We start from the raw sequence: 21,078 nt of genomic DNA on the forward strand, positions 1-21,078 counted from the left end.
TCTGCAGTGCTGGCGTTCACACAGTCCCCAGTTCTCTGTCCTGAGAAACCTGGCAAGATATGTTATTTGCATTAGAGGTCTGTGCGAGTGCACCTTCAGAGAACATTCAACCTTTTTGATCGGATTTTGGAGGAGAGAGATGTTCTGAAATGGTCGTTAGCGTCACTCTGTTCTTGCGTGGATGTTAAAAAAGATTTCATTTTGCAGTAGGCCTATAGCTTGTAAGCCAGCAGTTTTTCTCTGACATTTTTTAGGGTGCTGACAGCATCATAGACAAATAACAAATCTTTTATACATGCAACATTTTATATTTGTTATCCCCAATCACTCTCTTTCTTTAGGGGAAGTTTAAACGCGAGATTCTGGAAACGATCTTTAGCGGGACCCATCGGGTCGGGAAGAAAATCACTATATGCGGATAGCGGGTGAACACACAGTGAATTTTAGGTGGGAGCGGGTTCGTGCGGAATAGAACCATTGCGGGAGCGCAGACCTCTACTGTGGTTCTTGCGTTCCTCTGTAGTTGGCTCTTCAATAGCGTGGTATAATATTGCGGTCATCGCGACAGCCCTAGATACCAGTATATAAAACACTGCAGACAGCTACAAGCATATATCTTAAAAGCAAGTTCCAGTCATACCACACTCAGTATGTTCTCCATGAGTTCCTTTTCCTGCTGGACCAGATTCATCCTACAGGACACACAAAACTATTAGTACAAATTCAACCCCACACAAGACAAAGAACTGACACCTCTTTCATTCCTTTCTTACATATTCAGCTGATGTGGTCCAGGTTTGGTCTGTTTCTCAGGAAAGCTGCTTAACACAATGGTACGAATGGCCCTATTGGGAAAAAGTTCATATTACACCATCAACACAAGTGGCTGGCACGGCATCTATGGAGTTAATATTGTGCCATAACTAAACAAATCCAGCATTTTGCAAACAATCTGTTTCGCAAAGGAAACTTGACTTGCAAACAAACAGAAAGTGATGTGTAAATACAAAGGTCAGTTTGAGTGAAAACTCATGAGTTACAAATATATGTATTGTGTTTTACAAATATAAATAAATAAGCCTACATCATATTTGACAAATAAATACAAACCATCCTACAAATGGCATGTAATCTTTGAACAAATGCCAAATCTAGTGCATACAAACGTTTGATTTTCTCATAAATGCAGTTGAGCAACTTCCTCTTCCAAAACAGCAGATGGTGCTTTGCTATGGGTCAATTTACGCTAGTCTCCCGAAAGAAGCCCAGAAACATGCATTTATAATAATAATAATAATAATAATAATAATAATAATAATAATAATAATAATAATAATAATAATAATATAGCTGCAAGCAGCAATTACGGGGCCAAGCACAAAAACGGCACAAGAAGCCAGCCAACATGGCTGTGAGCATCAGACCAACTGCAACAGTGAGCAATTAAAGACCTATTAAGATAATTTTAGGCAAAAGAGCTGATAAATGATAAAAAAAAATTAGGATTTACTGTTTCATCACTTTCGACCAATAGGTGGCACTGTGACCAAATTAATGTGGTATGGTCAGAGTGAGGTGACAATGACACTTGCAAAGTTTGGTGTTAATATATCAAAGCATTGTAGAAATACAGCTTCCAGACTGGGTTTTGCATCATGCCTCAAATTCGTTGCTCTGGTATATGAAAACAGTATGACGTATCGACTTGAAATCCATAACTTTCTGTCAGCATAGTCTGCAGATGATACGGTTCGATTTTGGTGAAAATCGGAGCAATGGTCTAGGAGGAGTTTGAAAAAGTAGGTTTTTAAAGAAAAACAATATGGCGGACAGGAACTTCGGCCGACTATGGAAAATTTGATATCTATGTTCACAGCATGACCGACGGAATCTACTGAGACCAGTTTCATTACAATCGGTATATATAGTCAAAAATTATTAACTTTTTTGTCAATTTTGTTATAAATTTTGACCACAAGGTGGTGCTGGTCTGAAACTTCTCAGGCACCTTCAGGGCATTGTCCTGATGACCCATACAGAGTTTCGTAACTATACGCAAATGCATTCGCAAAATACAGCATTTTAGCACAAATTTCAAAATGGCAGAAGGACAAAATGGCCGATATGGGAAAATTGGATATCATTCGACTCGGCATGATGGCTCGAATCTAAAGAGACCAAATTTATGATTTTGGTCAAAGCCATCAGAAGTTATAAGCAAAAATAGCCATTTTTCATATCTCCACTCCAGTAGGTGGCACTGCGCCGAAACACTGCATGATGCCTCAGGTCATGCTTGTGATGACATGTACCAAGTTTGGTCTGAATATGATAAAGCAGTGCAGAGATACAGCTTCAGGAGTGGGTTTTGCATCATGCCTCAAATTTGTTGCTCCGGTATACGAAAACGGTTTGACGTATCGACTTGAAATCCATAACTTTTTGTCGGCATGATCTGAAGATGACATGGTTCAATTTTGGTGAAAATCGGAGCAACGGTCTAGGAGGAGTTCGAAAAAGTAGGTTTTTAAAGAAAAACAATATGGCGGACAGGAAGTTTAGCTGACTATGGCAAATTTGATGTCTATGTTCTCAGCATGACCCAAGGCATCTACTGAGACCAGTTTCATTACAATTGGTGAATACAGTCAAAAGTTATTAGCATTTTTGTAAATTTTGTTATAACTTTTGACCACAAAGTGGCGCTGGTCCGAAACTTCTCAGCCTCCTTCAAGGCATTGTCCTGATGACCCATACCGAGTTTCGTAACGATACGCTAATGCGTTCATAAAATACAGCATTTTAGCACAATATTCAAAATGGCTGACAGCCAAAATTGCCAATATGGGAAAATTGGATATCATTCGACTTGGCATGTTTCCCCGAATCCAACGAGACCAAATTTATGATTTTTGGACAAAACCATCAGAAGTTATAAGCAAAAATGAATTTCATATCTCCGCACCAGTAGGTGGCGCTGTGCCAGAACACTGCATGATGCCTCTGGTCATGCTTGTGATGACATGTACCAAGTTTGGTCTGAATACGATAAAGCGTTGTGGAGATACAGCTTTATGTCCATTTTCGCAAGCACTATGCACAATTCGTTCGCTTATTTTACGAAAACGGTTTGAGGAATTGACTTGACTTGTTGTTTCTAGCCCTTACGGTTCAAAAGTTATTATCATAAACATAAGTGCTACTTTGGACAGCTGGTGGCGCTAAAGGGATTGAGTTAGAGACTCCAAATTTGCTATGGACAAAGGGCAGACTGTCCTCTAACTGTGTGCCAAATTTCATAACTTTCCCGCAAGCGGTTCTATGAGCTGCCATAGACTTCAAGAGCGGAAGAAGAAGAAGAAGAAGAAGAAGAAGAAGAAGAAGAAGAAGAAGAAGAAGAAGAAGAAGAAGAAGAAGAAGAAGAAGAAGAAGAAGAAGAAGAAGAAGAAGAAGAAGAAGAAGAAGAAGAAGAAGAAGAAGAAGAAGAAGAAGCGTTCCTGGCCCCTAATTAATAATAATAATAATATTAATATTAATAAAACTTTTATAGCACCTTTAAAATTTGCATCTCAAAGCGCTTTACAAGAACATACAAATAAAATACAATGGAATAGGGGAAATAAAAGAAAGAAACATGCTTCAAAACAAGTTTACAAGGAGCTTACAGCTGGCGAAAATGAGCGGTGAACAAGTGAGTTTAGATGTTTCTCAATACCAAGTATGCAAGGTTCAGTAATTCTAAATTATCTGCAAAATGCAACAGCAGCAATCTTGATAACTCGGCTTGCTCTGGCTACTCTGGTTATCTCTGTATGTTTAACCGCTAGCAACATTATACAAAACATGTTATAAAACACCAATCTGCCTCTTCTCATTTTCATTTAAACATATTAATAATAGCCACACAAATTTGGTTCAGGCAACGCTTAAGTTGATTATCTTCACTGCATGTACAGTACCGGTCAAAAGTTTGGAAACATTAAGGTTTTTTTTTTTTGTTTTTTTTAATGTTTTGAAAGTAGTCTCTTAATCTCACCAAGGCTGTATTTATTTGATCAAAAATAAAGTAAAAACATTAATACTGTGAAATATTATTGCAATTTAAAATAAACTGATTTCTGTTGTATATTTCAAAATGTAATTTATTCCTGTGATCAAAGCTGAATTTTCAGCATCATTACTCAAGGCTTCTTTGTCACATGATCCTTCAGAAATCATCATACTCACCTGTTCACCACTAATTTTCGTCAGCTGAAAAGTTTACAAGAAGTTTCTTTTTCAGGTCAGCCTATATGTAATTATATATATCTTGAAGTGTGTTTTGATGCATGTTTCTATCTTTTAAAGGTGCCATAGAATGCTTTTTCACAAGATGTAATATAAGTCTAAGGTGTCCCCTGAATGTGTCTGTGAAGTTTCATCTTAAAATACCCCATAGATTTTTTTTTAATTCCGTTTTTTAACTGCCTATTTTGGGGCATAATTATAAATGCGCCGATTCAGAGGGTGGCCCCTTTAAATGCTTGTGCTCCCCGCCCCCAAGCTCGCAACTTTATAATACATTGCATAAACAGCTAACATAACCCTCAAAATGGATCTTTACAAAGTGTTCATCATGCAGCCTATCGGATCATGTAAGTATGGTATTTATTTGGATGTAAACAAGATAAATGTGTATGCTTAATTTCACGGTAAGTGTGAAATTAAATCGCGATTAAAAAAAAATATATATATATATACACACACCATTATACACCAAAATGCATTCCGACAGCTTAAACTTTTCATTAATTAATACAATTTATTCACTATAGTTTAAAAAAAATGGTAATAAAATATGACACGATCTCAGAGTTAAACTGTCAGAAAAAAAAAAAATAATCTTAATTATGTCAAATAACACTTAAGCAAAACATGGTCATGGTCATAATGCACAGCTAATCGTGCGTTGAAACAGGAAGTGAAATAAACAGAAAAGAATGTCAAAATAAGGGTCCACATAACATAACATAAACCTGACAGTAAGATCGTAGGGCTATTGTTATATGTATAACAGCTAGGGCTGATCCTCAAATCAGACTGGACAAGAGACTTTCTGCTGGTATTTCACCAGTATAATCAGAATAACATCTCCGCGCGATCTAGACAGGCTGTCAGTCAGTGCCGTTACATTGTTACGCTATAACGTGGTGGCAAGTGACTGTCTTCGAGTACGTTTTTAAACTGTTTATTCAACTACACGTTCAAAAACGCTGATTCATTCAAAGAGAGATGTAATGAAAAAAGCTGTTGAAATCATTTTAACTTTGAGCACCACTTTAGAAGGCTCAGCTGACCAGCAATGTGTTGAAGCCAAGAAATTTCGCTCTCCTTGGAAACTACAACCTTTTTTCACGAATATATGTCATCAGCCTGAAGTGCAGATGCAGATAATTGCACATGCTCAGTCAATTTCTTTCACATTCACTGTCTGTGTAAGCTTGATAAATGCAAATCCATGGAGCCTCTGTACAAATGGTACACATTACGTTATTACAAAACGAAAACAAAAAAGAAAACAAAGCTGCGGTTTAGAGGTCTGCAAGATATGTTATTTGCATTAGAGGTCTGTGTGTTACATTTGATTCTAGGGGTGTAACGATATGCTCAGTATCGAGATGCATACCGTATCGTGACCCGAGTTCACGATACAATATGTATCCCGATATTTTGAAAAAAATGAAACTGAAATTCTAATAAGATTTATTTAAAAAACGTTAAATTTCAATAATTTTCATTGTTGTACATAAAAGATCACATTTCAGGGTTTAATAAAAACCTTCTGTATTCAAATTAACAGCAGAATAGGTCTGTCTGTCACTGGAAAAAAAAAAAAAATGTTAAATTTAACATGAACTTAGAATAAAGAATCTAAAGGGACCGTTCACATATCGCGTCTAAAGACACGTAGAAGGCGCGGCCGCACCGCTTCTTTCCAAAGCTCTTGCGCTCCTGTGGCGTCGGTCGTTGCTACGCAGCCATGAACTGTGCTCTCCAAGAGGAGTGGGAAGTTTCAGCAAAGGATAAATTGATTTCTAGCCCTTGCATTACCTTTACTAGATATATTTATGTAGATAAGATATAAAAACCATAGCTGATCGGTTGGTTCTTTTCAGAATGCCGCAAGCGCAGGCCATGTGACAAGTTGAGAATTTTTCATCTCGATGCGCCTGGAAAACAAACCGCATGCGCATCGCGACCGCGTTTATTCCATTATGAGCACGCCTGCCGCGTGGCTATTTGAAATAACCGACTTGCACGCGGAAAAGACGCAATATGTGAACAGCCCCACAGAACTTCTTAAAGCAAAGCATCGCAAGCATCTTTTACTTTCTGTGAGCACAGCTCTTGCTGTGGCACTGCGGTGAAAGAAAGCCATGACTTCTCTCACACAACCAAGCAAGAGACTGACATGAGAAATGTTTTAAACCTGCTTGCAAGATCTGATGTGTGCGCGAAACACTTAACTAGAGAGCTGATTGAGACATGTCCCTTATAAGCGGTGACAACTCGGCTTCTTTCACTGCCACATCCATGTTGCAGAGTAGGTCACGTCGGCAGCTCAAGCAATAAGATTAGACTGCCCTCATATCGTAAAAGTATCGCCATCACTCTACGATACATATCGTAACATTTTTGCATTGCAAAATATCGTACTTCAATATATCATTACACTCCTATTTGATTCTGAATGAGTTTGATAGTGCTCCGTAGCTAAAGCTAATGTTACACACTGTTGGAGAGATTTATAAAGAATGAAGTTGTGTTTATGAATTCTACAGACTGCAAGTGTTTAATAATAAAAATAACGACATGGCTCGTCTCCGTGAATACAGTAAGAAACAATGGTAATTTTAACCACATTTAACAGTACATTAGCAACATGCTAACGTTTACAAAGATAGTTTACAAAGATCACTAAAAATATCATGATATCATGGATCATGTCAGTTATTATTGCTCCATCTGCCATTTTTCGCTTTTGTCCTTGCTTGCTTACCAGCATAAAGTCTATTGATTCAGCTCTGTGCTGCTCCAGAAGTTAATACTGGCTTGTCTAATGTCTTGAACATGGGCTGGCATATGCAAAAGTTGGGGGCGTACATTTTAATGATCCCGACTGTTGCGTCACAGTCGGTGTTGTGTAGAGATTTGCCTGTTCTTCAGAGGTCTTTTGCACAAAATTCAAATTTGTTTGAGACTCACCGTATGTGATTTCCATGCATAGAACTCTAATTATTTAACTATGCCGAGGTAAATTCAATTTTCAATTCTAGGGCACCTTTAATTCCTCTATTCCATTGTATTTGTATGTTCTTGTAAAGCGCTTGGAGGTGCAACTTTTAAAAGGCGCTATAAAACAAAATTATTATTAACTATAATTGACTAGCGTAAATTGAACCATAGCAAAGCGCCATCTGCTGTTTTGGAAGAGTAAGTTGCTCAACTGCATTTGTGAGAAAATCTGCAAGAACACATTTGTGAGAAAATCAAGCCCAGAGATCTCTAAAAAAGACAAGTATCTTACAATCGTAACAGACAGGTGTGCGTTTGTATGTACTAGATTTGGTATTTGTTCAAAGATTACATGCCATTTGTAGGATGGTTTGTATTTATTTGTCAAATATGATGTAGGCTCATTTATTTATATTTGTAAAACAATACAGTATTTGTTACTCCTCTGCGTTTTCACTCAAACTGACATTTGTATTTGCACATCACTTTCTGTTTGTTTGCGAGTCGAGTTTTCCTTTGCAAAGCAGATCATGTTTGTTTGCAAAATGCTGGATTTGTTTGTTTAATTATGGCACAATATTAACTCCATAGGCATCAGTTTAAAGTGTTCACCCCAAAATGAAAATTCTCATTACTTGTGTCGTTTCCAACTCGTAAGACATTTGTTCATCTTCGGAACACAAATGAAGATATTTTTAATGAAATCTGAGAGATGTCTGTTCCTCCATTGACTGCCTTTGCAATAACCACCTTGACGCTTTAAAAAAAAGTTCATGAAGATATCGGAAAACTAATCCATATTAATCGAACAATTTTTTTTTTTTAAGAGACTCGATTGAGGTTACCAATGAGGTTCATTCTCCTTTGTTTCGCAGCACATTTGAGCTTCCAGAAGAGTTTAGTTCTTGTGATTTTTTTCAAGTTCGACTGAGCTTCTGCTTATGTTCGCTGATCAATGTTTACATGTGAGTAAAAGCCTAAATTAAATCTTTTCATCATAAAAAGCGATCAAGTCTCTTTAGAAAATTTTGACTAAACTGCTCGATTCATATGGATTAGTTTTCCGATCTCCTTTTTAAGTGTCAGAGTGGTTGTTGCAAAAGCAGTCAATGGAGGAAAAGACATCTCTCAGATTTCATAAAAAATATCTTAATTTGTGTTCTGAAGATGAATGAAAGTCTTACGAGTTTGGAACGATGTAAGGGTGAGTAATGACAATTTTCATTTTGGGAGTTTAAAGGGTTAGTTCACCCAAAAATGAAAATTCTGTCATTAATTACTCACCCTCATGCTGTTCCAAACCCATTAGACTTTCGTAACACTTTTTGATGTGATCTGAGAGCTTTCTGTCCTTCCGTTGCCAGCTACACAACTACCACTTTTTAACTTTAATGCTTAAAAAGTTCATAAAGAGATTAAAACTAATCTATATGAATTGAGCAGTTTAGTCAATTTTCTGAAGACACGATCGCTTTTATATGATGAACAGATTTAATTTAGGCTTTTGTTCACATAAATACTCATCAACGCACACATCAGTTATGGTAAACATAAGCTCAAACATGTTCATTTGACAAGCAAGAACCAATGAGGTTCATTCACGTGTGTTACGCCTTTCTTCAGAAAATTAGGACTAAACTGCTCAATTTATTTAGATTAGTTTTACGATCTCTTTATGAACTTTTTGAAGCGTCAAAGTGGTAGTTGCATAGCTGTCAAAGGATGCACAGAAAGCTTTCAGATCATCAAAAATATCTTCAGTTGTGTTCCAAAGATTAACGAAAGTCTTATGGGTTTGGAACGTCATGAGGGTGAGTAAATGATGACAGAATTTTCATTTTTGGGTGAACTAACCCTTTAAGGGTTGACTTTCTTGTTTGTTTCCTACTTTATTTTCATCAGAAATCCAATAGTATAAAACACTGTTTTAAGCAAAGCCAATTTGCAATATAATATAATAATATATAAATGTTTCAACTGTTTATGGGTCATAAAATAAATGTGTAATACAGCTTTATTTTTTTTTCCTGTTCATTAGAATGTGTCCTGTTTAATTATATTTTTCTGTGCAAAAAATAATGACCATCATACATTTTTTACCATAATTTACAGAAGACACCCACTAAAATGTCATTCAGTGTAACAGTATTTATGTTTTAGAAAGTCTTATTAGGCATATTTAAAACAGCACTCATTTGGCATATTAAAAGACTAATGATATAGTGCAGCTGCACTCAAATACCAATTAATTGTAATTTTTAAATCTTTTAATTTTGCTAACATCCTTCAAACTACAGATTATTATCAGGATGACCATTTTGTGTGGAGAATCCCCTCAATGGTCTCTTAAACTTGTGAGGGGGAACTCTCTGTTACAAAATAAGTGATTATTCTGACTCTCCCAATCCTGAATACCTTTCTCTTTTCCTTAAAGGCCCGTTCACACCAAGTATGATAACTATAATGATAATGATGATAATAAAGATAAGTTAAAAAAATATATTATTTATTAAGTTAACACATATTTGTCAGTGCTAAACAATCCTCATTTATATGTAATAAATAAGATGCTAAAATTGTTATTTATACAGTGATACTGTCATTCAGTGTAATGGATGACACTGGTGTTTTTGTTATTACACTGAATGACAAAAAAAAAAAAAAAAATCAAACTTCTATTTCAGCTTATACTGCAGGCCATCAACTGGCCACCTATATCAAACAGTGAGTTTGACCAGTAAAGTTAAAGGGATAGTTCACCTAAAAATGAAAATTTGATGTTTATCTGCTTACCCCCAGCGCATCCAAGATGTAGGTGACTTTGTTTCTTCAGTAGAACACAAATGATGATTGTTAACTCAACAAATAATGCTAGTGGATGGGAACTTCTACTATAAGAGTAAATAAAACTTGCATAGACAAGTCCAAATTAAACCCTGCGGATCGTGACGACACACTGATGTCCTAAGACGCAAAACGATCGGTTTGTGCGATAAACCGAACAGTATTTATATCATTTTTAACTCTAATACACCACTATGTCCAACCGCGTTCAGCACTCGTTAGTAAGGTCTGATCGCGCTCTGACAGCGGCAGTGATGTCTCGCTCTCATTGAACTATATGCCCGAGACATCACTGCCGCTGTCAGAGCACGATCAGACATCACTAAGCGAATGCTGTACGCAGTTGGACATAGTGGTGTATTAGAGTTAAAAAATGATATAAACACATATCAATGTGTCGTCACGAGCGGCAGGGTTTAATTTGGACTTGTCTATGCAAGTTTTATTTACTCTTATAGTAGAAGTTCCCATCCACTAGCATTATTTGACTGATAGACGGCAACGGTTGGAGTTAAAAATCAGTATTTGTGTTCTACTGAAGAAACAAAGTCACCTACATCTTGGATGTGCTGGGGGTAAGCAGATAAACATCAAATTTTCATTTCTGGGTGAATTATCCCTTTAATCACAATTATTCACAACAGCTACTTATTTTTCAAAAAAAAATCTAACAATGTAAGCGCATTTCACTAAATAACATGTGTTTTTGAAACTTAGGATACCACACCATGAAAATGTGGAATCAAATTTTTAAGAGCAATGAACCTGCTTGACTGCAGCACCAACTGGTCTTCATGGTGCCTTCTGATGATGTCACAGATTGTCGAATCTGTTTTTGAATGGCTTCTTGATCCTGTTACACTGAATGATCTCTTACAAACTGCATTTTCAGGACAAAAGTTCCCTGGTTATTTAAATACTTAAAAAAAGACGGTCTTTAATATAACACAGCCAACACCTATTTAAAAATGCCAAGCAAACAAATATATTTTTTAAATTGGTATTTTATATGTTAATTTGAAGATGTAATGGTAAAATCAAAGTCCGGACCATTACACTGAATGACAATTTTACACTGAGGTGTGTGTATTTCATACAAAGTACTTCATGCCTGCATACAGAGCTACATTGTGATGTGATCATGCCTCATAGTAACACAGCTAGTTTTATTAAGTTAAGAGTTATAAATACTATTAAAGTGTGAGAATTAAACTGCGCAAGTCAATGAAAGCATGCACCTCTGATAAACCATTAGTGTGACCACTGTGCATCACATGCACACAAGTTTCTGACTGACAGCTTATAGCTTATAAACCATTTTATTTTGAAGGCTGCACATTCGTCATTGAAAATGTCTCAATCATTTCAGAAAAACAACCATTGTAAACTTGACTACTGCCTAAGCTGTGACATACAAATGAATGCCACACTGACCATCTGTTGTAGATCAGCACGGCCATAGCTGTGGTGGGCGGCAGGGTGGACAAATCCAGATCTACATGTTTAACTCCAGGAGGAACATGACTGACACACAGAAGCTCATTCAATAACATATTGAGCACAGGGATGGTCAAACTGTGATTCAAACACAAAGACAAAACAGGATCAATTTACCATCGGTATCAATGTCCAACACAATCTTTAAATTTTCTTAAAAGGGGTCATATGATGCCATTTTTAAAGTATTTAAAATTATTTATTTAAATAATTTTATTTATTTATTAGGTGTAATATGTTAATATGATTAATGTTCAAAAAACATTTTTCACTTACTGTACATTATTACAGTACCCCTAATTCCCAGTCTGTCTGAAACGCTCTGATTTCTACAAAGTCTCTCCTTCCAAAAAGCCCAGACTGCTCTGATTGGCCAGATGGCCCAGTGCATCGTGATTGGTCAAAAACCTCAAGAGCGTGTCAGAAACGTAACAGGCCTTACCAAAATCACAAGCTTCAGCTTCCAAGGCTTCTAAAGCAACTGTAAACACACAGCAATGATGTTGTCTGTATTATAGGAATGTAATGATATACTCATGTCATGATTCGATACAAATCGTGATACGGAACTCACAATACTATCATGATATTTTAAAGGTGCCCTAGAACTTTTTTTTAAAAGATGTAATATAAGTCTAAGGTGTCCCCTGAATGTGTCTGTGAAGTTTCAGTTCAAAATACCCCATAGATTTTTTTTAATTCATTTTTTTAACTGCGTATTTTGGGGCATAATTAGAAATGAGCCGATTCAGGGTGTGTGGCCCTTTAAATCTCGTGCTCCACGCCCCAAGAGCTCGTGCTTGCCTTAAACAACATAAAAAAAAAAAAAGTTCAAACAGCTAATATAACCCTCAAAATGATTCTTTACAAAGTGTTCGTCATGCAGCATGTCTAATCGCGTAAGTAGTGTTTATTTTGATGTTTACATTGATTCTGAATGAGTTTGAGGCTATGCTACACTGTTGGAGAGATTTATAAAGAATGAAGTTGTGTTTATGAATTATACAGACTGCAAGTGTTTAAAAATGAAAATAACGACAGTCTCGTCTCCGTGAATATAGTAAGAAACGATGGTAACTTTAACCACATTAGCAACATGCTAACGAAACATTTAGAAAGTGAAATTTACAAATATCACTAAAAATATCATGTTATCATGGATCATGTCAGTTATTATTGCTCCATCTGCCATTTTTTGCTATTGTCCTTGCTTGCTTACCTAGTCTGTTGATTCAGCTCTGCACAGATCCAGACGTTCTGCCCTTGTCTAATGCCTATCATAATGTTGGGAACATGGGCTGGCATATGCAAATATTGGGGGCGTACATCCCGACTGTTATGTAACAGTCAGTGTTATGTTGAGATTCGCCTGTTCTTCGGAGGTCTTTTAAACAAATGAGATTTATATAAGAAGGAGGAAACAATGGAGTTTGAGACTCACTGTATGTCTTTTCCATGTACTGAACTCTTGTTATTTAACTATGCCAAGATAAATTAAATTTTTGAATCTAGGGCACCTTTAAGTCAAAATAAAGAAGAGAGGTTTTTTTACTACTTTATTATATTAAAATAATATTTTTTTTTTTTTCAGATTTTCAGGACCCACAAATATTCCCCCACTGCATTATACATTATATTCAAAATTATATATAGTAGTTTAATGTAGTAATGTCACTGACATTACTCTGTAAATTTTCTTTTTTTTTTTTTCCCCTCGCACTTACAGTGTTTATTCATTTATGTATGACTTAATGCCATATCAGCAACAATATATTTGGCAATCAGCAATATCACTTCAATATATTGTTTACAATAATTTAACAATTTTGTCTTAAAAACAATCACTATACAAAATCAGGCATATATACCAATAACAACATTAATAATAACAACAATTACATAGAGTCTTTCAATTGAATATTCAACAAATTCTAAAATTACTCCAGGAGAAACCTTTTTAAAAATGTCCATTAATGTGTTCTCTGTATAAAACAGTTGTCTAATATTATTTAAAAAATTAAAATATGTTTTACACTCGTGAAATTCTTACACAAATCACAGACCGGTTTCTCTTCCCCCTTCAATAAATATGAATGAGTGAGTCTTGAATGTCCAATTTGGCATCTCGTATATATCCAGACGTTCATATCCATTTTCAAAATAATAACTAATAACTCCTTGATTTAAAACTGGATTCACCTCATATAATTTGTTATTTACACATTTGTTCCATTCCATTTGCCATTTATTGTAAATGTACAGGTTCAATATGGGTTTAACGTCAGATGCTGGTATTTTACATTCTGTCATTTCCAAATGAAGTGCTTCCTTTGCCGCTTTCGCACTTTCAATGTAGGCATTTGTTAGATCTCTTACACAGGCAAGCCGCACATGCACAGACTCTCCCAGTGCTTGCTATGTCCTGCCTCTTTCGCTATAATTGCACAAACCATCTAAGACACTTTAAATCATACTACAAAAACTAAATGTGATATGGTGGTTTAAATTATGTTTGTACTTTCACTTTGAGGAGTACCGTTCCGGCAGCGCATGTGTGCTTCAGATGATCAATGCCATTAATCACAGTTCTAATTGCAAGAAAGCATGTCAAAATGACTATTCCCAAACTGTAAATGGTTAGTTCATCCAAAAATTTTAATTCTGCATTTATGCACTCTCATACGTTGTTTTTGCATGTCACGCAATCATTTGAACATCCGTGTTTACTACACGGAAGTTTACTGCGAGTCATTGTAAATCTGTTCAAAGCCATCGTCTTTCTTCATAAGACTTGGATTTGGATTAGACAACTTGAATGATTATTTTTACAATGACTTTATGACATGTTTTAGAGGAATGGACTTTAAATGGAGGAACAGAAATCTCTCAGGTTTCATAAAAAATATCTTTATGTGTGTTTGGAAGTTGAATGAAAATATTATAGATTTTAAACGAGGGTGAGTACATGATGACAGAAGCTAATAATTGGATAAAACTAACTATGTATATCACAAATCATATAATTTACATTAACAATACATATAGTCGCATTTTAATATTGTGATATCTAGCTATAACGATGTATCATTATACCCCTACTGTATTACCATGTCGGGTAATATGCGGATTTCTGAAAATGCAGATGATCAAGCAGATCAATCGGAAACAACTTTGCAAGTAAAACTTCAGCAATATGTTTCACAGTGGTAAGCTTTTATTTCATAACTCTCTTACCTTTCAGATACAAAGATCTCCTTGACATGGCGACAAGACAACACTACAATTCAATGAAGCCCCATCATCTTTCTTTACATATGGGTTTGGGCAGGCATTATGCTAATATTTTGCATTGTGATGCAGACCTTGGCTTTTTGGCAGGTCTGAAGCAGTAACTTTTCAGATCTTATACACATACAAACAGATACATTACACACTAAAGGAAAAGAAAAACATTAAAAAGCATCATATGACCCCTTTAAATGTAAATGGAGTTTGCCCATGCAAAAATCCTTGTCACAATAGCCAAGCACTGATTTGTGAGTGGCTGTTCTAAATTTCTAAAGTTGCTAAACATAAAACTCAAAAGAAAAACGACACTTAATCAAATGTGTTATCTTCACTCACCCTTTCTCTAGCATGTTCAGGTCCCATCTCAGGTGGGCGGCAACTTTAAGTGCCATTAGCTTCAATGTGCGGTTCCTCCGGTTGTCCACTGGTGGCTGAACCTGGTTCTGCTCATTCACAGATGGTTTGGAGGCTTGCTCAAGAAACTGAATGATGAGTTGAACAGGAGATGGATCTGTGGAAAACATACAATTCAATTCTAAATCTCATCTTAAGAAAACTTAAGGTTATCTGAACTTATTTCCTCATGTGTCAACAAAGAATAGTGAAAGTTGTTAAAGTCAACATAAAAAAGCATTTGCAGCTGATTTTATTTCTGTATTGTGACACATATCCAAGTAAAAAGAGCACATTAAATGAATGCCTGGACTTGATTTTATCAATGCAGAATAGACTTAGAAGGACTAATTTGACATCAGCTAAAAACAAAGCATTTGCAGAGATTATGAAAACATGTTAACAAGTTCACCTTAAAGTGACAGTTGAGCTTAAAGTGACACTTATATTTACTACAGTAAAGTCATAATATGCAATCTCCTTTGAACAAGGTAATTAGATTTCTTTGTATTTCTGACATTTTACTTATATTGTCCTACCACAGTTTCATAAAATTAATCAAAACTATTTTATACTTATCATTAGAAACTCTTACACCTAGATATTATCACATAGAGACTGTGTCTGTACCCCGAATTAGTAAAAACAAAAAACTTCCAAACCCATTTAATGGTAAAAATTGAATTGATGTTCAACAAATAAAAAATAGAGATAATGATAAACAATTGATAAAGCTTGGGTTGTTAAATATTTGTTCACTTTCTTCAAAAGCACTTATTGTAAACGATATTATCACAGACAATAATCTAGATGTGCTGTGTTTGACAGAAACCTGGCTAAAACTGGACGATTACATTACTTTAAATGAGTCTAGTCCTCAAGGTTATGATTATTGACAATCATCGTCAGAAAGGCAAAGGGGGAGGTGTAATTTATAGTAATATTTACATTATCAGCCAGATGTCTTTCAAATATAACTCCTTCAAAGTGATGGTGCTTTACGTAACATTATGTAAGTTGACATTTGTGCTGGCTACTGTATGCAGGCCACCAGGACACCATACAGACTTTATCAAAGAATTTGCCGATTTTCCATCAGAATTAGTACTGCAGATAAACTGCAGATAAAGTCCTTGTTGTTGGTGATTTTAATATCCATGAAGATAATAAAAAAAGACTCATTGGGATTGGCATAGGGCTGGGCGATATATCGCATGCGATTGTCACACGCATTTTGTCAGTAAAGCCGGTTCCCTGATTGCCGCTAAATCGCCATCACCTGCTTTCAAATGGAGCGGCATTTAATAGACAGAGCCGTAGATCACTGATAAGCCACGCAATATCACGTTCATATCGCAGATGTATCGCCTTCAATAATGAACACGATATTGCGTGGCTTATCAGTGAACTACGGCTCTGTCTATTAAATGCCGCTCCATTTGAAAGCAGGTGATGGCGATTTAGCGGCAATCAGGGAACCGGCTTTACTGACGAAATGCGCGTGACAATCACATGCGATATATCGCCCAGCCCTAGATTGGCATTTACAGACATTCTTAACTCTATTGGTGTTAGACAACACGTGTCAGGACCCACTCATTGTCGTAATCATACTTTAGATCTAATATTGTAACATGGAATCGATATTGATGCCGTTGAAATTCTGCAGCAGAGTGACGACATCTCAGATCATTATCTAGTCTTGTGTATACTACATTTAGTCAAAGAGGCTAAACTGCCTCCCTGCCATAAATATGGTAGAACCATCACTTCTACCACTAAAGATCGCTTTATAAATAATCCTTCTAATCAGTTTCATCGCCTTAGCATACCAGACAGCTTAGAAGACCTCGATGTTGCAACAGAAACTATTGCCTCTGTCTTTTCCAGCACATTAGACTCAGTTGCTCCTTAACGCCATGGTACAATGAGCACACTCTGGCCCTAAAAACAGCAGCCAGAAAAATGGAGCGCAGCTGGAAGAAAACAAAACTAGAAGTATTTGGCATTTCGTGGAGAGAGAGAATGATTGAGTACAGAAAGGCCTTAAAAACTGCTAGATCTGCCTATTTTTCAAAACTTTTAGAAGAAAATAAACACAACCCTAGGTATTTATTTGATACAGTGGCTAAATTAACAAGAAATAGAGTGTTTGATTTACACCATGATGAGATTTGAATCATGATCCCAGAGGGTTTTTTCACAGCCTACCTGACTGAAAGGCCTCATTAATTTGCAAGTAATTTCAGGTCATTATTATGCGATTCTTTTGTCTTCTCAGGTGAGAATCACCCATTATACATGAGGATTCACGCCTCCACGCATACTGTGTTTCTTGACCAAAGATGTTTTAGAAAATTTAAATCTCTCTATTGTTTTATATGAACAAGCAGGCAGCATAATTTTTACCCCATTTTGAAGCAAAAACTCTAGTCTACAACCTCAAATACCCAGAAGTCTTGTGAACAAAGATTTAATATATATATTTTGGCCTTATTTCAGTGACTTAAGTTTTTTGTTTTTGTTCAATAACCACGCATAAACGTTATTCCTTCAAAAACACAAACACGTACATACACGTTCCTCACATATTATTGTAGCCTAGTTTGTGCTGAATACAGTGTAATGACACTTTTTCCATTAATATGTTTATGAACAACTGAAAAAAGCACAAATGTGAGGGCATGTCAAAACTTCACAGGGTCCCAAAAATCCTTAGACCCCTGAGGGTTAAACATCGTATAGATTTTAAAATCTTGCTAATTACTTACAAAGCACTAAATGGTTTAGCTCCCCAGTACCTGAGCGAGCTCTTAAATCATTATAATCCTTCACGTTTATTGTAGGGGTGTAACGGTACGCGTATTCGTACCGAACGATTCACAGGGCAAGTTCCTAATGGAAGTGATCATCCCTATGCCCTATTTGATCATCCCTCTGTAAGCAGGGTAGATGCATGCCATATGTAGCCGTTTGGAATGCACTTGGCAAAGGGAGCGGCGCCATTATCCTCAGCTGGGATGTTCCCATGACAACAAAGCGCCGGCATAAATACATATACAATTTATATTTTTAAAAGTTTTATATATATTACTGTTTATATTATATATCATATTTTAAAAACTTTTTAAATATATAAAATGTATGTTTTTTTATTTGCAGCACTTAGGCTAAAAAAAAGAAAAAGGAATTATGCCGTTAAAACAGCGTCATCTGCTGACCCACATTGTGCTGCGTTGTCACAGGAACATCCCAGCTGAAGGTAATGAGGAAATTACGCCGCTCCCTTTGCCAAGTGTATTCCAAATGGCTACATACGGCACGCGCATACCTTGCTCATATAGGGATGATCACATAGGGCATAGGGATGATCACTTCCATTTGGGATTTGCCTTGTGAACCGTTCGGATTCAACCGTTGAATCTCAGAATTCAGGCCAGCTGATAATACCTAGAATATCAAAATCAACCACAGGTGGTAGATCCTTCTCCTATTTGGCACCCAAACTATGGAACAATCTTCCTAGCATTGTTTGGGATGCAGACACACTCTGTCAGTTTAAATCTAGACTAAAAACACATCTCTTTAACCTGGCAAACACATAACACATTATCAATTTATATTTTCAAATCCGTTAAAGGATTATTAGGCTGCATAAATTAGGTCAGCCGGAACCGGGAACATTTCCTATAACACCAGATGTACTCGTTACATCAGAAAAAGATTGGCATCTACGCTAATACTAGTCTTTCCGTTTATCCCGAGGTTTACCGTAGTCAACCAGATCCGGGCCATATCCAGCTGAGACCAAGGACCTGCGCCTTGACACGACGACAACGCAGCCCTGAAGTATTAGCAGAGATCGAGTCGACTAGATTATCCATTGTGAAGACATCATCAACACGACAGCCAGTGCCACAGTTCGTCAACAAACCGTCCATACCGGCGTGATGAATACTATCCTCAACTAGATGGAACTGAAATAAATACTTCGATTGTTGCAATCCTATCAGACTTATGATAGCAACCTGATTCGTAACAAAGCACTGAACTGGCCCCCCGACTAAGCCTGGTTTCTCCCAAGGTTTTTTTTCTCCATTTTAACACCTATTTGCCACTTTTTTGCCACCTGATGTCACCTGTTGGGAGTTTGGGTTCCTTGCCGCTCTCGCCTTTGGCTTGCTTAGTTGGGGACACTTGACATTTGACTTGACATTTGATATTCCAACAGTTTTCTTGACATTTATTCAACAGTGCTTTGATCTGCCTGCATTGACACTATTCTTGAATTATGTACCAGTTATCAATGTAAAGCTGCTTTGACACAATCTGCATTGTAAAAAGCGCTATATAAATAAAGGTGACTTGACATTATAACATAAAAGATTTCTAGCATTGTGTTTTGTGCCACTGCATTTCCAAAGCATCTTTCAGATGAACTATAATCAAAATCGCAATATGGCATGGGGTGCTCATCAGTTCACAAAAGGCTGCCATTTAATTAAACAGGTATATACTGTAGTCTGAAGCGCAGCACAGTATTTATTAAAGGTGCCATCGAACATTTTTTTACAAAATGTAATATAAGTCTAACGCCGGGTTCACACCGCAAGCGGCAGCAGAGCGGAAGCAGCGCGTTAGCAGCGCGTGAGCGGGAACTGCAGCTGCAGAGACGCGCGAGTATTCACACTGGAAGCGTTTGTACAGCGTCACAGCAGCGGCTCGAAGGTGCATATAAAGTGAGCATTTCTTTAGAAAGACAGCTAGAAATTTGTTTTTATAATTGGTCATTGTTAAACTTGATAGTCTTGAAAGTTTGTTAACATGCAAGGTGTACAACACTCACATATAAACGTAAAATAAATAAAAATAAATAAATAAAAGCCTTGTGTCGTCCATTGCTGCACACGAATGAGGTAAGCTTTGTGTTTTACATCATCTGACGCATGAACATGTTTACAAGACTGCAAACTCGGCGAAAAAGACAGCAAACTCGGGTTTGATTTAGGTATGCAAGAGCCTATGGCTGTCTGTGTAATAGCTAAAATAATATATCATATTTTCTGGCTAGTTTAGTTTAGTTTTCTATAATATACCATACTTTAACCCGAACTGAATAATTAAAAACAAGTTTAAATGAGTAAATCTTGTATATGTTTTCAAATTAATTTTCTTTCCTGACATACTTCAATTCTTGTTAAAACACACTAGATATGCTTATTCTGTGCATTTTGAGCAGTTTTTCTGTGAAATCATATTTATTTTGTCCATCAAAGGTGTTCTTTCACTTTAATTGAGCGTTAGCAGCGCAGCAAAAATAGACCCAGCGCCGAAACGATCGCGGCACTGCTGCTTCTGCTTCTGCTCTGCTCCTGCTCCGCGCTGCCGCGCAGCCTCTGCGTGCGGTGTGAACGCTCTCATCTGTTAACATGGGCGCCGAAAAAATACGCGCTACTTCTGCTCTGCTGCCGCTTGCGGTGTGAACCCGGCCTAAGGTGTCCCCTGAATGTTTCTGTGAAGTTGCAGCTCAAAATGAAGTTGCAGCTCAACATTTTTTTAACTGCCTATTTTGAGGCATAATTAGAAATGCACCGATTCAGGCTGCGGCACCTTTAATTGCTCGCGCTCTCCGCCCCCTCCCGAGCTCTCGACCATATCACTGCATAAACAAAGTTCACACAGCTAATATAACCCTCAAAATGGATCTTTACAAAGTGTTCACCATGCAGCATGTCTAATTGCGCAAGTATGGTATTTATTTGGATGTTTACATTTGATTCT

General features: G+C 36.7%; 1 protein-coding gene across 7 annotated transcripts in view; it reads right to left on the bottom strand.

Moving 5' to 3' along the window:
* ints8 (integrator complex subunit 8) overlaps positions 1 to 21,078 on the bottom strand; it is a 122,185-nt gene that overhangs the window by 99,752 nt on the left and 1,355 nt on the right. For 6 of the 7 annotated variants that reach the window (XM_067411682.1, XM_067411683.1, XM_067411680.1 and 3 more), the window contains exons 3-6: positions 15,241 to 15,415; positions 11,554 to 11,694; positions 774 to 845; positions 641 to 692 (exon numbers count right to left, since the gene is read on the bottom strand). In XM_067411682.1, coding sequence (XP_067267783.1) covers positions 641 to 692; positions 774 to 845; positions 11,554 to 11,694; positions 15,241 to 15,415 — 440 coding nt within the window. The remainder of the gene's footprint in view (positions 1 to 640; positions 693 to 773; positions 846 to 11,553; positions 11,695 to 15,240; positions 15,416 to 21,078) is intronic. The other variant, XM_067411685.1, reaches the window with a different exon arrangement.

The sequence above is a fragment of the Chanodichthys erythropterus genome, chromosome 15 (assembly GCF_024489055.1).
Source record: "Chanodichthys erythropterus isolate Z2021 chromosome 15, ASM2448905v1, whole genome shotgun sequence".
NCBI classification, from domain to species: domain Eukaryota; kingdom Metazoa; phylum Chordata; class Actinopteri; order Cypriniformes; family Xenocyprididae; genus Chanodichthys; species Chanodichthys erythropterus.